This window comes from Babylonia areolata, chromosome 31, assembly GCF_041734735.1.
Source record: "Babylonia areolata isolate BAREFJ2019XMU chromosome 31, ASM4173473v1, whole genome shotgun sequence".
Lineage (NCBI taxonomy): Eukaryota > Metazoa > Mollusca > Gastropoda > Neogastropoda > Buccinidae > Babylonia > Babylonia areolata.
Genome location: NC_134906.1, coordinates 18,942,685 through 18,958,784, shown reverse-complemented (window position 1 = coordinate 18,958,784; position 16,100 = coordinate 18,942,685). Strand labels below are relative to the sequence as shown.

Below are 16,100 nucleotides of genomic sequence, written 5' to 3'. Positions count from 1 at the left end.
AAGCCCTTGAGACAAGAGGTGAATGAACAAAACAATTTGTGATCATATCTCAACATAATTCATACACAATAGTCAGGACACATGCAAACATACCTGCGCACAAACACATAGCATTCAGTCAAACACATTTTTGCACTGTACTTGTTTTCCTCCTCATTCTTGTTCTGTATTGTGTGGGTGCTACAATTTTGTTTCTTTCTCATATCTGCTGTTTGTCCATCACTCTTTACGGAAAGAACTGATGAAAAAAAAGGGAGACAAACCGCAATATGTTGTCATCCTTTCTCAAACCCACTTAACAGTTACCTCCCTCTCATCAATGGAAACGGGTTCATCCCTCAACTGACCAAATTACAATAGAAAAACAATTTAAATACTACAGAGTAATATCATTTCAAAAAATTCCTTGCATTGATTAAAACACAATGGTCATACCTCCTTAAATCATCAAAATATCCAATGTTTATCTCCCAATCTCCATCTTACAGACCAAGACCATTACCATCCCCATTTCTCCAGATTTTTGGGTTGCCTCTTTTCATAGGCGCTGAATGCAAACTGCAAGGAGAGGCAAATATGAAATGAATTCTTCAAAGAGAATACTTTTTAACAGCCAGGAAATCAAACTTAGTTTCTAGTATGCAGTTGTGTTTCTTATCATGCAGTGTTGGTGAGAAATCTGAAACTGCCTGTCTGCAAATTTTGTGTGGATCTGACACTCTCCACACGGTGTCCAGTAGCTCTTTTTTTTTCTATCTTGAATACACTGGAATGTTGCCCTTGTCACCCAGTCTTCTTCATTGGTGGTGCTTTTTTCTCTCTTCTATCTGTAATATATATATATATATATATATATATAAACGCATTTGCATGTTTTCTAAACATGGGCATTTGATCTTGCGCTTTCTTGTACGGTGAATATGTGGGTCATTTGATGACCTGGTGTGTGTGTGTGTGTGTGTGTATAAGCATGCGTGTGCATGTGTGAGATTTTCTTCTGAGATTTTCCATCTCAGATCCATAAGGTCTTTCATATTCGTCACATAAACACACTCAGATTTACACACATCCTCACACACACGCAAACACAAGAATGCTCATGCACCAACACGCATTCACTAGATAAACAAAGCATAATGATGAGTTTTTCATGTCTTCCCTTTATTTGAAATCAGTTACAAACCATTTTTTGGAAAAAAAACAACAAAAAACCCCAACAAAGTAACAAACACAAAACCTAAGTATTTTGCTTCCACTGCTTGCCAAAGGTTTTGATGGTATTCATTCATTTTATTTCCACCTTTCCTTTTAACCACTTGGAACTATTAGAAGTGCATGAAAATGAGATGCACAGTTACTGAAATACAAGTGTCATTTTCAAAGGTGGTTTACTCTTGAAAAACACAGTATCACAGCTCAACGATTAAATATGCATATTTTCTTTTTTCAAGCACACAACACTATATATTTCTCTCCATATTCAAATGTCCATTTGTTGTAAATTGCAAGAAAATGACAGAAAAGTAATATAAAAGGCAGATGGAACTCAAACTGGCATTCAGTTCAACCTGTCTCTCCCCTAAACCATCACATGACAAGAAATGACAAAAAAGAGGGGGGTGGGATGGGGGTGGGGTGAGTTTAGAGAGGGATAGAAAATGCAAAACATGAATGACCAAAAATATACTTTAATATATTACTTTCCTAAAAGTACTGTGCATTGCAGACAAGGAGACTTATTATTATATATATATATATCTCTTAAACATAGGATGAAAAGAATAATGGATGAAGAGTGGTGCTTTGAACAATGAAAATAAAAATGTAAAACAAAAGAGAGAGACCAAAAACAAACCAAAAAGTTAGAACCTTTTACTGTAAACTGTAGCTTCTGACAGCACCCATATATGTTGCACCCCCCACCAAAAAAAAAAAGAAGAAAAAATCAGTTATAACAGATGACAAGTTTCCAGGAGAAAATGGACCAGTCAAGCAAACCAAATAAATAAAGCTCAAGCCCTTGTAAGAAACAGAAGGGAATCTGTATACATTGACAAAACAACAACAAACTGGACGGAACCGCAAATAAATGCTGAATAAAAAACAACGGTAAAATAATTTTTTTTTTTTTAAAAGCAAGGGAATACTCTTATTGGCTTAAACTATATGATGATGTTTCTTCACTTACAGCTGTAAACAGTCTGCATTACAGTCCTTTTCATGATCTGTACACATGAATTTTTGTGAAGAAGCTAGATAAAAAATAAAATAAATCAAATAACATTCAATTAAATGATAAAAAGTGGCGAGAAGAAATGAAAAGCATTGGCTCTGTTCATGTCTTTCAAGAAAGAGAGAGAGAGAGAGAGAGAATTGGAATGGTCTATTAACATCAGGCCTCAGCCGCAAGAGAGAGAGAGAGAGAAAATTGGAATGGTTTATAAACATCAGGCCTCAGGCACAAGAAAAAAAGGGAGAGAGAGAGTGATTTGGAACTGGAATGGTTTATTAAAATCAAGCCTCAGACCCATGAGAGAGAGAAAAAAAGATTCAGATGGTTTAATGTGATTTGGCCATTATTAGACATAGATACACATATGGGAAGGAGGTGGGGGATAGGGGAAGAGGGAGTGGGTAATCTGACTGTTTATTTACAAGGAGAGAGAGAGAAAAAAAACACCAGAAAAAAGGCCAACAAAGAGTGCAGTATCACAACAGGTGTGGTGTACAGGTAGGTGTGGGGTTCAGGTAAGCCCACAGGTCAGTAGAGGTCCTTGATTCGCTGGACAGAGGTCAGCCAGCTGGTGGTCCAGTGCTGCTCGTCCCTGGCCAGTCGCTCCCTCTCCTCCTCAATCTTGGACAGTGTCTTCTCAAACTGGACCTTGTAGTCCTGGAAACAGAGAGAAACACGATGCACAGCTGTTAGCTCTTCAGCTGTGCAAACCTAGAATTCAGCAGCGCAGTGTCTCCTCTGGTGTGTGGCCTCCTGGTGTCCTAACACCATTGGTAACCTATGGACTGCTGATGCTGAGATTTCGTACAGACAAAACTGGGTGTGACTGTGTTATGGGGGACTCGGAATGAGCAGCGTGGGAGTAATGCCACTGAAATGGTGCAGATGATGGGACAGCAAAAATGGCGGCAGAGCTGTGATTTTTTCAGCTGTGCAAACCTGAAATTCACTGCCTTTTAAATTTTTTTTGTCTGTCACAGTCCCTCCTCACTCACATCCATTAGAATACATCGAAAAACATTCCTTTGCAAGCAGATTTTATTTAATAAAGGCACTCTGCTCAATATCTGTGTTCTATGAATCACCAATCTTCCATGCATGTGTGTTTGTGTGTGTGTGTGTGTGTGTGTGTGTGTGTGTGACTGTCTGTGTGATCTTGTGTGCTTGGTGTCGAAGACTGACATATTATTGTAAAGTGCTTTGAGAGGTTTGAAAGCGCAATTCATACAAGTACTGGAGGTATCAGTTTCAGTTTCTCAAGGAGGTGTCACTGTTTTTCAGACAAATCTGTATACGCTACAACATATCTTGTATATGCCTGACCAGCAGCATGATCCAACATGTTTGGTAAGGCCTTGAGTGAATGCATATATATATATGTGTACCTTTCAGAGTAGATTTCTTCTGCAGAGCTTTGCTAGAGGAGAAAACGCTTGTTGGCAAGGGTTCATTTTCAGTGCATACAAAACAAGCACTTATTTACACAAGCTCAGACGCAAAACCAATTATCTTCCTGGGTAGAAGCAACACATATCACACACACACTCAACACAATGGTTAGGTACACACACTAACACATGGCCATACACACACATACAAATACACACACACACACACACACACAGACATCCAGAACTGAACAGACCTCATAAGCAGAGTCTCTGGCCTTGACAGTGGCGCTGTGACCCAGAGTGGTTTTAGCAGTCTGGACGGTGGGGGTCAGCTGTAGCTTCGTGGGTCGATTCTCCAATACCAGCTGGTTGCAAGGAATGCCTGAAAGCATCAGCAATGTTCCTGCCTTTTAAATGTGTGTACATGTCACAATTTCATGAGTGCAGTAAATGTGCAATATTTCGAACATGCACATAACTTTGAATGCCTCCTGTTTACAGTGAATGCACAATATTTCTAACATGTACACAACTTTGAATGCCTCCAATTCACTCTCAGTTTCTCAAGGAGGTGTCACGACGTTTGGACAAATCTACATGCGCTACACCACATCTGCTAGGAAGATGCCTGACCAGCAGCATAACCCAAAGCGCTAGTCAGGTCTTGAATGTATGCACATATATGTATATTTGTGTACAGAATTTTGCCAGAGGACAACCCTTTTGTTGCCACGGGTTCTTTTTCAGTGCACCAAGTGCGTGCTGCACACAGGACCTCAGTTTATCGTCTCATCTGAATGACTAGATACTCAGTTTGATTTCCCAATCAAACTTGGGAGAAAGGGTGAGAGTGGGATTCGAACCCAGACCCTCACAGACACTACTGGCAAACAAGCGTCTTAACCATTCTGCCACCCTCCTCTTTATGCCTCTCATTTACAGTAAATGAGCAATATTTCGAACATATATATAACTCTGAACTGTTCCCATTTTTTTTCTCTCTTGATTTCAGCCATCTCACGTCAAACTAAACTCTTTTGTGGGTAAGGGATCAGTTGTCCAAATATCAGTATCAGTATAGGTGCCAGAGACTGACTGACGGTCAAAGTGCTCAGGGCTGAAGGGAGCAAACCAAACTGATTGGCTGAAGCATAACTAGGCCTGGAGGTCTGTCTGAATACTGCGTTATCCACAAACATCGGCCAAGACAGCAAAGTAACCAGTCTGACAGGTCAGTATACAAAGTATTTCTACTCTGTGTTGTCCTAAGAAACAAGTCTTCTTTTCACCTCTTTTGATTGTACAATGTACACACTATTATAACAGTGATTCTGATGAATCCACAATGTAATTAACCTTTCCCGTACGTCGTGGGTGTGAAATCACCCAGACAAGTGTTTTTGCTCTGTAACTCAAGTAACATTGAAGCCACTTCCACATAATTTCATGACTTTGTCCATAATATAGTTTACTACATATCCACTGAACATTATTTTCTTTTATACATAAACAAAGAAGTTATTAATCAATTAATGTCCCAGTACGTCGTGGGTGTGACGACACCCATACTCCCAAAGAATAAACCTTGCACGCCGTACGTCGTGGGTGTGGAGCCACCCATGCAAAGCTTGCGCGCCACGCGTTGTCGACGTGACGTCACTTGGGCTCGCTACAGAGAGAGATCAGAGTGACCTTGTCTTTTGTTGATCGTATCCCGGTTCAAGTCTGCGGTAAGTTTTACTCTAAAGTTGTAACTAATTTCAGAAAACAATATTTATTGCACTAGATATCTTCAAGAATATTGAATGAACTGTTTTTCTTGTAGAGAATGATCAGGAGCAACTGATTGATAGCTTTTTATCTAGTTGGAATTAAAGTGCCTTTCTAAGAACTGGATATTTTTGTAAGTCTGAAATCAATTGATCTAAAATCTAGTTGATATAGAAATTTTATTCTTATCCTAATCTGTTCAAAGTAGAGAAAACCCGACTATGGCTAAAAAAAGAAAGATAGTTGATATAGAAATTTTATTCTTATCCTAATCTGTTCAAAGTAGAGAAAACCCGACTATGGCTAAAAAAAGAAAGAAAAAAAAATGCCAGCCAGCCAGCCAAAAAAACAAAACCAACAACAAAAACAACACACACACACACACACACACACAAAAACAAAAACAAAAAAAACGTTTTTTGTAAGTAACAACACTCTCTTCTCACGGGCAAAACTTATTCACAATGCGCCTGGTCAAGCACTGGAGTAAATAGCCTACACGCACAAGTGGAAACTGCGCATGCAAGTCTGCTGAAGAAAAGTCAAATTTGCTTTACGGACAGGTGTGGGTTACTGTGCACCCACGACGTACGGCAAGGTCTTATTTCTTCAGTGAAACCATGGGTGCCTACACACCCACGACGTACAGCGAAGGGTTAGTTCGTACACAGAAACCATGGGTGCCTGCACACCCACGACGTACAGCGAAGGGTTAGTTCGTACACAGAAACCATGGGTGCCTGCACACCCACGACGTACAGCGAAGGGTTAGTTCGTACACAGAAACCATGGGTGCCTGCACACCCACGACGTACAGCGAGGGGTCATTCCTTCTTAGAAACCATGGGTTTCTGCACACCCACGATGTACGGCGCGCAAAATTTTAGGCGACGTACGGGAAAGGTTAAAGTAAAAGGCTGAGCATACAGGATACAGTGGCAAAAATAACAAGAGTAAGAGTCTGAGCAGTCAGTCAGTAACAGAGCCAGAAAATATTCTACGTCTGATGTTAAAACACCTGAGAAATCTTCACTGTTAATTACAAAGACCTCACTCCCAAAAAACAAATCATGGCTGCTTATATGGCATGTGAAAAATGGTCAGACACATGAAAACCCTAAATGTAGATGGCAATGAATGTTGGAACTGCAACCGACACATGCAGAAAGATAAGAAATAAAGCTCCATGTGGCTAGAATGTAAGCTTCACTGACATTCATAATGCAAAGTTCATGATTATTATTACCATTATTAGTATTGTTATCATATCATAATTATTACCATTATCACCATCATCATGTTCTTCTAATCATTCATATCATCATAATCCCTTCCTTACCCAGCCAGTTTCTTTTCCTGCATGGCAAAGCATCTTTATCCCTCACCCTTGTATTTTTCTTCTTCCTTTGTGGCCAGCAACTTCCACGTTCACTCATACACACAAGTGGGCTTTTACATGTAGACTGCCATGTAGACAACCATGTTTCGTTTTCGGGGGAGGGTGGTGGTGCATATTTTCACCCCTGCCATGTTGGCAGTCATACTCCATTTTTGGTGGGAGGGTAGTGGTGCATGCTGGGTATGTTCTTGTTTTCATAGCTGGCCAAATGCTGACACGGAATACGGGATCTTTAACAAGCGTATTTGATCTTCTGCATGTGTAATAACACAAAGGGGATTCAGGCGCTAGCAGGTCTGAGAGATCAGAAACTCCACCCTTTGCCCAGCAGGCGCCATGACTGGGATTGGAACAAAGGACCCTCAGATTGAAAGTCCAACGCTTTAACCACTCGGCTGTTGTGCCGTCCTTCACCCAAGTCTCTCCAATCCTCACCCAGCCAGTTCCCTTTCCCGCGTGGCAAAGCGTCTTTGTCCTCATCATCTTCCAAGGGTTCTCCAGCATTCTTACGGCGAATCAGCTCACTGGTGGGATAGCGAGTCGGCTCCACTCCTGAAATCCAGTTGAGTGACGTAAAGTTTCTGGGTCATGATGTGGCAAAAATTGTGTCAGTATGCAGATGTTTGCATTGAACACATGCATTTACAGATAATTAAGTTGTATCTTATATTATCTTATCTTACCTTATCATACAAGTTTCTGGTAAGAGGACACTTCCACCCAAGAATAAATTCATGGATTGTTCCGATGAATGTTTTGTGTCATTGTTGCAGGAGTGATCTCTTTACAGAGTACAATAACAATTGTGTAATCAGTAGTGTGATGTAAAGTAGTGTGACTTAAAAGTGTCTGGGTGAGTACAACCAACATCATATAACCAGTAATGTTTCACTCAATGCTGGATTTTGATGCAGTGAAAACTCCGAAAGTTGTGTGTGAGTACACCAACATTCATGATTACCATCAGTAGTGGAACATATAGTACTGGTTTACGGTGCAGTGAAAACCATGTCCATTTTGTAAATACAACAACAATCATAACCATTATCAGTAGTGGGACACAAAGCACTGGATCATGGTGCAGTAAAACTTCAGAGGGAAGGGAAGAAATCATGAATGTAAAATAATCAATCTTATTTTTCAAACATTAATGAAAAGTTGGTTTATCTTTTTTATAAAAAACACAAAAAAGAAATTAGCAATAAAGTAAAACTAGCAAAATAATTAGAGAAGGAAATAAAGACCAAACCAACACCTCCAAAAACCAAGTTAAGTTAAAAACAAAAACAAAAGAAAAACCAAAACACACACACACACAGAGTTGGTCAAGAAAATAATAAACATTCTGTCTCATACAGGTAAATAAAAGGTACATTGGAACAAACCCAGACACTTCCTCAAAAGAGGAAGCGCCAGTCCTGTCCTTACACCAATCACTTGACATGTGCACACAGCAGCAAAGACAGAAGGAATGTGCAAACACAAATCAGCCCGGTGCTTCCCTTTTTGAGGAAGTGTCTGGGTTTGTTCCAATGTACCTTTTATTTACCTGTGTGCTAGCTGAGTCAGTGGCGTGGGCATCACTGACTTGAAGTTGTGTACCTTGTGTAATGGAGAGAGTTGCCACTCTTTACTGTTTGTTAATCATTTCATCTCCTGGCCTCTTTATTTGTTAATTTCCAGTTGATAAACCACCGAGGCAACCATGTGTTTGTTCTGTATTGTCCATGTGTTCTGTGTGGCTTATTCAGGATTAAAGAGGCTATGCCAGTCTTGAATAAAGGCTGATTTGTGTTTGCACATTCCTTCTGTCTTTGCTGCTGTGTGCACATGTCAAGTGATTGGTGTAAGGACAGGACTGGCGCTTCCTTTTTTGAGGAAGTGTCTGGGTTTGTTCCAATGTACCTTTTATTTACCTGTGTGCTAGCTGAGTCGGTGGCGTGGGCATCACTGACTTGAAGTTATGTACCTTGTGTAATGGAGAGAGTTGCCGCTCTTTACTATTTGTTAATTCTGTCTCATACGTTTCAGAATGAAAAAAAAAAAGATGACAAAATGAAATAATAAAAAAGGATGAAATAAAATAACAACTGACGTCCTTTCTCCACATCGTCGACCACCAGCAGACCATCAAACTGCAACAGCTGCTGCTCACTCAGCCGTGTCAGGGCATCCAGCAGTGTTTTGGCGTGGTCCACCGCACAGGCCTGCAGGATACACACATCTATACATGTCAGTATACATGTCTTTGGCAAGACACTAGTGATCCACTACAATGAAATCCTAGCCCAGATAGTCAGGACAGCAGCTGCTGCCTCTGCTGTTCTGATGGTCATAGTTGGACACAGATGAATTCGGACACAGCCGTGATTTTTTAAATTCAGATCCTCAACAAAATAAACCATTGATGATCCGGATATACAGCTTAATCTGGAAGAGTTACAATCTATCATTGGTATGACTGTGAAGGTTTTTCCCCAACTATGTTTAATCCAAATTTAGTACCAGCAGACAAAGTATTTCCAGACAAAATGACAATGGCAAAATTTACCACGGATGTGTGGCCTCCTGGCCACTAAACATTAATGGTCCCCTGTGGACTGCCGGCACTGGGACTGCGACAGACAAACCAAGGTGTGGCTGTGTTCAGAATGAGTGGTTGGAAGCAATGCCACTGAAATGGTGCAAATGATGGGACAGCCAAAAAAAAAAAAAAAAAAAGTACCACAGATAACAATAATAATAATAATGATATTTAAATAGCGCTGAATCTTGTGCATAGACAAATCAAAGCGCTTTCTTACCAGTCATTCACTCACATGCAATGCATAACTCTAAAACTGGAGAAACTTAAGACAAAGAAGAGCAGGCAAGGGAGGCTATTTTGGGAAGAGGTGGGTTTTACGGCCATACTTGAAAGAGCTGAGTGTGGAGACTTGACGAAGCGAAAGAGAAAGTTCATTCCAAATGCAAGGTCCAGAGACAGAGAAAGAACGGCGGCCAACAGTCGAGTGTTTGAATCTGGGTATGTGTAAACAGAGTGGATCCAAAGCTGATCGTAGTGAGCAAGATGAAGTGTAGAGGTGAAGGCAGCCACAGAGATAGGAAGGGGCTGATTTGTGAATACATTTATAACATAGAGTGCTGATCTTGTACTTTATTCTGTGTGAGACAGGGAGCCAGTGGAGATGTTGCAAAAGAGGAGTGATGTGCTCAGATCTTTTCTTTCTGAGGACGAGTCGGGCAGCAGAGTTTTGTATACGCTGAAGGGACTGAATGGATGAAGCAGGCAAACCAGACAGACAGACAGACAGACAGACACACACACACACACAGACAAACAAACATCAGGGGTTGTTACACAGACTCACATTGTTTACACAAGAGAGTCAAAAAATGAGAGGCAAAGTGAGTGCTGACCTGTAGAATCTTAGTCTGCTTGGCGACGGCGGTCATGTACTGGTCATGACGCTGACTCTCCTGCTGACACAGAGCCTCCAGCTGGGGAGCGTGGTGTGGGTGGCCCATGTTGGGCCGCAGGCTGTTCTCGTGATCCTTCTGTGGAGACACACACATGGGTAAATGACACACACACACACACACACACACCATTAATCCTTAAGGATTTCATGACAATAAATGAAATTGAGTTGAGACACACACACAAGCTCACACACATACACACACAGAGAAATAAATAAACAAATATGAATAAATGAATAAACACATACACAAACTCCCATACACACACACTCGCTATTACATCCCACTAATCTAAATCTAGCCCTTCACCCTTGCCACCCCCTTCTCTCCCCCCTCCCCTGAACATACACACACACCCCCACACACACCCCTACACCCCACCCCCACCCCGCACCTGTTTCTGTTTGATGTCATCCAGGTCAGTGTGGAACTGTAGCTGCAGGTCTGTGTGAGCCTGTGTGGCCCGCTCCACCAGCCCCCTCACCAGGTCCCCAATCACCAGAGCCGGCACTCTTGATGCCAGCTGCTCCACCTTGTTCAGCTGCTGCCGGAACTCTGGTGGGTGAAAGGAAAGTGTGACCACATCGCCATCCACATCACCACATCGCCATCCACATCATCAGCACATAAGCCCATCGCCACCTACATCGCCACCCACATCAACACATCGCATCCACATCAGCACATTCACATCAGCACATCACCATCTACACTGGCACATCGCATCCGCATCAGTACATCACATCCACATCAGCACATCACCATCCACATCAGCACATTGCATTCACATCACCTTCCACATCAGCACATCGCATCCACATCAGCACATCACCTTCCACATCAGCACATTGCATCTACATCAGCACATTGCCATCCACATCATCAGCACATCGCATCCACATCATCAGCATATCGCATCTGCATCATCAGCACACCACCACCCACATCTTCAGCACAGCCCATCGCATCCACACCACCACATCGCATCTGCACACTGCCATCCAACCCACCCCAACATATCCACACATCCCATTAACATCCACACATCGCATCCACATCTGCACATCACCATCCACATCAGCATATTGCCATCCTCATCAGCACACCACATCCACATCAATACACTGCATCTACATCAGCACATTGCATCCACATCCCATCCACATCAGCACACCACATCCACATCAGCACACAGCATCCACATCAATACACTGCATCTACATCAGCACACTGCATCCACATCCCATCCACATCAGCACATCACCATCCACATCAGCACACAGCATCCACATCAATACACTGCATCTACATCAGCACATTGCATCCGCATCCCATCCACATCAGCACACCACATCCACATCAGCACATAGCATCCACATCAATACACTGCATCTACATCAGCACATTGCATCCGCATCCCATCCACATCAGCACATTGTTTCACTTTCTCAAGGAGGTGTCACTGTGTTCGGACAAAATATCTATGCTGCACCATATCAGATGCCTGACCAGCAAGTGTTGCTCAACGCGCTTCGTCAGACCTTGAATGCACACATGCTACTACTTCTACACAAATACACACAAACGCTAAAGCACACACACACATACACACAGAAACCTCAATTCTCAACCAACACACACCCCCTTTCCCTCTCCCAGCCCTGACCTTTCAGTTTTAGTTTCAGTTTGAAGGAGGTGTGGAAAAGTGTGGACTGATCCATATATACATATGCTGTACCACATCTTCCTCACTTACCTACTGCCCATTATACCAAGTGGTTAAAGCCTTTCAGGGTCCCTGGTTCGAATCTTGGTGGGTAAAGGGTGGAGATTTTTCCAATCTCCCAGGTCAACATATGTGCAGACCTGCTAGTGCCTGAACCCCGTTCGTGTGTTTAGGCAGGCAGAAAATCAAATACGTATGTCAAAGATCCTGTAATCCATGTCAGCGTTCGGTAGGCTATAGAAATAAGAAAGTACCCAGCATGCGCACCCCTGAAAATGGAGTATGGCTGCTTACATGGCCGGGTAAATAAATAAAACCGTCATACACACAAAATGTTACATATATGTCTGAGTGTTTACGTGTGCATGACAGAAATCTGACTGACTGACACAAGAAATGAATGATGAGCGCCCAATGGCAGGCATCACTTGGCTCTACCCAGGTGGGCAGCCTGTTGTGCAAATGACCCCGTGATTGTAAAGCGCTCACAGCTTGGTCTCTGGCCGAGGATAAGCACATTGTAAGTATCCATATCAAATCAAAATCAAATCAAAACAAACAGCAACAAACAAATGAAAACCCATGCAGACCTTGCAGACACTGGTTGTGATAGTCGTCACACTGCTGGTAATAGGACTGCAGCTTCTGTGTGACCACGTCCTGGCACTGCTCAAACGTCTCCTGCAGCACCTGGGGTCTGGTCACCGCCCTCGTCCCCTTCTGCCTGTAGTACAACTGCACAACACAGCACGGTCATCAGCCTCACCTTCACTCTTTCACCACCAAGTTTCTGTGTGTGGAAAACACTCCGCAGCCCCCAATTTTTTTTAGACTTGACGCTCTCAGTCACACGATTTGTTTTGTGTCAAATCAACACAGCGGACTTGTTTGCTTCAAACTCAGGTCAAGGGGGAAAGTTCGTCAATTTTATATTGCACTGGAAAGTTGGGTTGCAGCTGTCAAGCTTTGTTACTATGTAAAAAACGGTCGGTTTAACGACACCCCTTGATGTCGAGTGAGTTGTCTATGGCAGTGAACTGTCTAGTCAACTAAGGTCGCTTATCACGGCACAAGAGTTCACTCATGGCACGGTCAACCTCACCTTAACTCATAGTGAATTCAATCTATAGTATATTCAACCTCACCTTAATTCACAACACATTCAACCTCACTTTCACTCACGGAAAATTCTTTTTTCTATTTTCTTTACATCTTAAGTAAAGCAGGAAACTTGAAACTTACATGAAGGGTGGAACAACAATGAAAACAAAAAAAAACCCCAAAACCCTCTAAAAGCCTCACATCAACAATGGCAGACTTACAGTTCAGTTCAGTTTCTCAAGAAGGCGTCACTGTATTTGGACAAATCCATACGTGCTACAGCACATCTGCCAGGTAGATGCCTGACCAGCAGCATAACCCAACGTGCTTAGTCAGGCCTTGAGTGCATGCATGAATATTTGTGTACCTATCAAAGTGGATTCATTTTCTTTCTGCAGAATTTTGCCACAGGACAACACTCTCATTGCCATAGGTTCTTTTTCAGTGCCCCAGGTGCATGCTGCACACGGGACCTTGGTTTATCGTCTCATCCTAATGGCTAGATGCTTAGTTTGATTTTCCGGTCAAACTTGGCAGAAAGGGCGAGAGTGGGATTGGAACCTAGGCCCTCACGGGCTCTCTGTATTGGCAGATGTGCGTCTTAACCATTCTGCCACCTTCTTCCTACACACAGATGGATCAACGAAAAACCAACAACACAAAAACTCCGGCAGTCTCACATCACGAAGACGGAACAACCAAAAACAAACACAAAAACAACTACAAACAAAAACTCCGGCAGTCTCACATCACGAAGACGGAACAACCAAAAACAAACACAAAAACAACTACAAACAAAAACTCCGGCAGTCTCACATCACGAAGACGGAACAACCAAAAACAAACACAAAAACAACTACAAACAAAAACTCCGGCAGTCTCACATCAGCAGTGGCCAGCAGACCGTTGAGCGCCTCACGCAGGGTGCACTGAATGCTGGCCACAAAGTGGGTTTCCTCGGCACTGGTAGAAGAAGCAGTCATCTCCTCCCCCTCCTTCTCCCCAAACAGCAGGAACTTCTTGTCTGACTTGGACAGCTTGGCGTTGCGTCGCTGGCTTTGTCTGGAAAAAAAAGGAGGAACACAACTGTGTTGTTGATGTGTTGTGTGGTGTGGTGTTTTTTTTATTGCACTGCACTGCACTGCACTGTATTGTAATGTATTGTATTGTATTGTATTGTATTGTATTGTACTGCACTTGGACAGCTTGGTGTTGCGTTGCTGGCTTTGTCTGGAGAAAAGGAGGAACACAACTTTGTTGTTGTGTGTTGTGTTGTGGTGTTGTATTGTTATTGCACTGCACTGTATTGCATTGTATTGTTCTGTGTTGTACTGTATTGCATTGTATTGTTCTGTGTTGTACTGTATTGCATTGTATTGTTCTGTGTTGTACTGTATTGCATTGTATTGTTCTGTGTTGCACTGTATTGCATTGTATTGTTCTGTGTTGTACTGTATTGCATTGTATTGTTCTGTGTTGTACTGTATTGTATTGTATTGTTCTGTGTTGTACTGTATTGTATTGTATTGTATTGTTCTGTGTTGTACTGTATTGTATTGTATTGTTCTGTGTTGCACTGCACTGTATTGCATTGTATTGTTCTGTGTTGTACTGTATTGCATTGTATTGTTCTGTGTTGTACTGTATTGCATTGTATTGTTCTGTGTTGTACTGTATTGTATTGTATTGTTCTGTGTTGTACTGTATTGCATTGTATTGTTCTGTGTTGTACTGTATTGCATTGTATTGTTCTGTGTTGCACTGTATTGCATTGTATTGTTCTGTGTTGTACTGTATTGTATTGTATTGTTCTGTGTTGTACTGTATTGCATTGTATTGTTCTGTGTTGCACTGTATTGCATTGTATTGTTCTGTGTTGTACTGTATTGCATTGTATTGTTCTGTGTTGTACTGTATTGCATTGTATTGTTCTGTGTTGTACTGTATTGTATTGTATTGTTCTGTGTTGTACTGTATTGCATTGTATTGTTCTGTGTTGTACTGTATTGCATTGTATTGTTCTGTGTTGCACTGTATTGCATTGTATTGTTCTGTGTTGTACTGTATTGTATTGTATTGTTCTGTGTTGTACTGTATTGTATTGTATTGTTCTGTGTTGCACTGCACTGTATTGCATTGTATTGTTCTGTGTTGTACTGTATTGCATTGTATTGTTCTGTGTTGTACTGTATTGCATTGTATTGTTCTGTGTTGTACTGTATTGTATTGTATTGTTCTGTGTTGTACTGTATTGTATTTATTGTTCTGTGTTGTACTGTATTGTATTGTATTGTTCTGTGTTGTACTGTATTGCATTGTATTGTTCTGTGTTGTACTGTATTGCATTGTATTGTTCTGTGTTGTACTGTATTGTATTGTACTGTGTTGTACTGTATTGTATTGTATTGTTCTGTGTTGTACTGTATTGTATTGTACTGTGTTGTACTGTATTGTATTGTTCTGTGTTGTATTGTATTGTATTGTTCTGTGTTGTACTGTATTGTATTGTTCTGTGTTGTATTGCATTGTATTGTTCTGTGTTGTACTGTATTGCATTGTATTGTTCTGTGTTGTACTGTATTGCATTGTATTGTTCTGTGTTGCACTGTATTGCATTGTATTGTTCTGTGTTGTACTGTATTGCATTGTATTGTTCTGTGTTGCACTGTATTGCATTGTATTGTTCTGTGTTGTACTGTATTGCATTGTATTGTTCTGTGTTGTACTGTATTGCATTGTATTGTTCTGTGTTGTACTGTATTGTATTGTATTGTTCTGTGTTGTACTGTATTGCATTGTATTGTTCTGTGTTGTACTGTATTGTATTGTACTTGGCCAGGTTGGTGTTGCATTGCTGGCTTTGTCTGGAAAATGGAGGGACACAACGGTGTTGTTGTGTGTTGTGGTGAGGTGTTGTGTGGTGTGGTGAGGTGTTGTGTGGTGTGGTGTGGTGAGGTGTTGTGTGTTGTGGCGAGGTGTTGTGTGGTGTGGTGAGGT

At 41.6% G+C, this 16,100-nt stretch overlaps 1 protein-coding gene across 2 annotated transcripts in view; it reads right to left on the bottom strand.

Moving 5' to 3' along the window:
• Positions 1 to 1,140: 1,140 nt before the first annotated feature.
• The window catches only part of LOC143276298 (coiled-coil domain-containing protein 180-like), an 83,093-nt gene continuing 68,133 nt past the window's right edge, over positions 1,141 to 16,100 (bottom strand). For both annotated transcript variants that reach the window (XM_076580803.1, XM_076580804.1), the window contains 8 exons: positions 13,988 to 14,165; positions 12,593 to 12,737; positions 10,671 to 10,831; positions 10,214 to 10,351; positions 8,889 to 9,000; positions 7,229 to 7,345; positions 3,879 to 4,006; positions 1,141 to 2,890 (listed from right to left, as the gene is read on the bottom strand). In XM_076580803.1, coding sequence (XP_076436918.1) covers positions 2,762 to 2,890; positions 3,879 to 4,006; positions 7,229 to 7,345; positions 8,889 to 9,000; positions 10,214 to 10,351; positions 10,671 to 10,831; positions 12,593 to 12,737; positions 13,988 to 14,165 — 1,108 coding nt within the window. In that variant the 3' untranslated portion in view covers positions 1,141 to 2,761. The remainder of the gene's footprint in view (positions 2,891 to 3,878; positions 4,007 to 7,228; positions 7,346 to 8,888; positions 9,001 to 10,213; positions 10,352 to 10,670; positions 10,832 to 12,592; positions 12,738 to 13,987; positions 14,166 to 16,100) is intronic.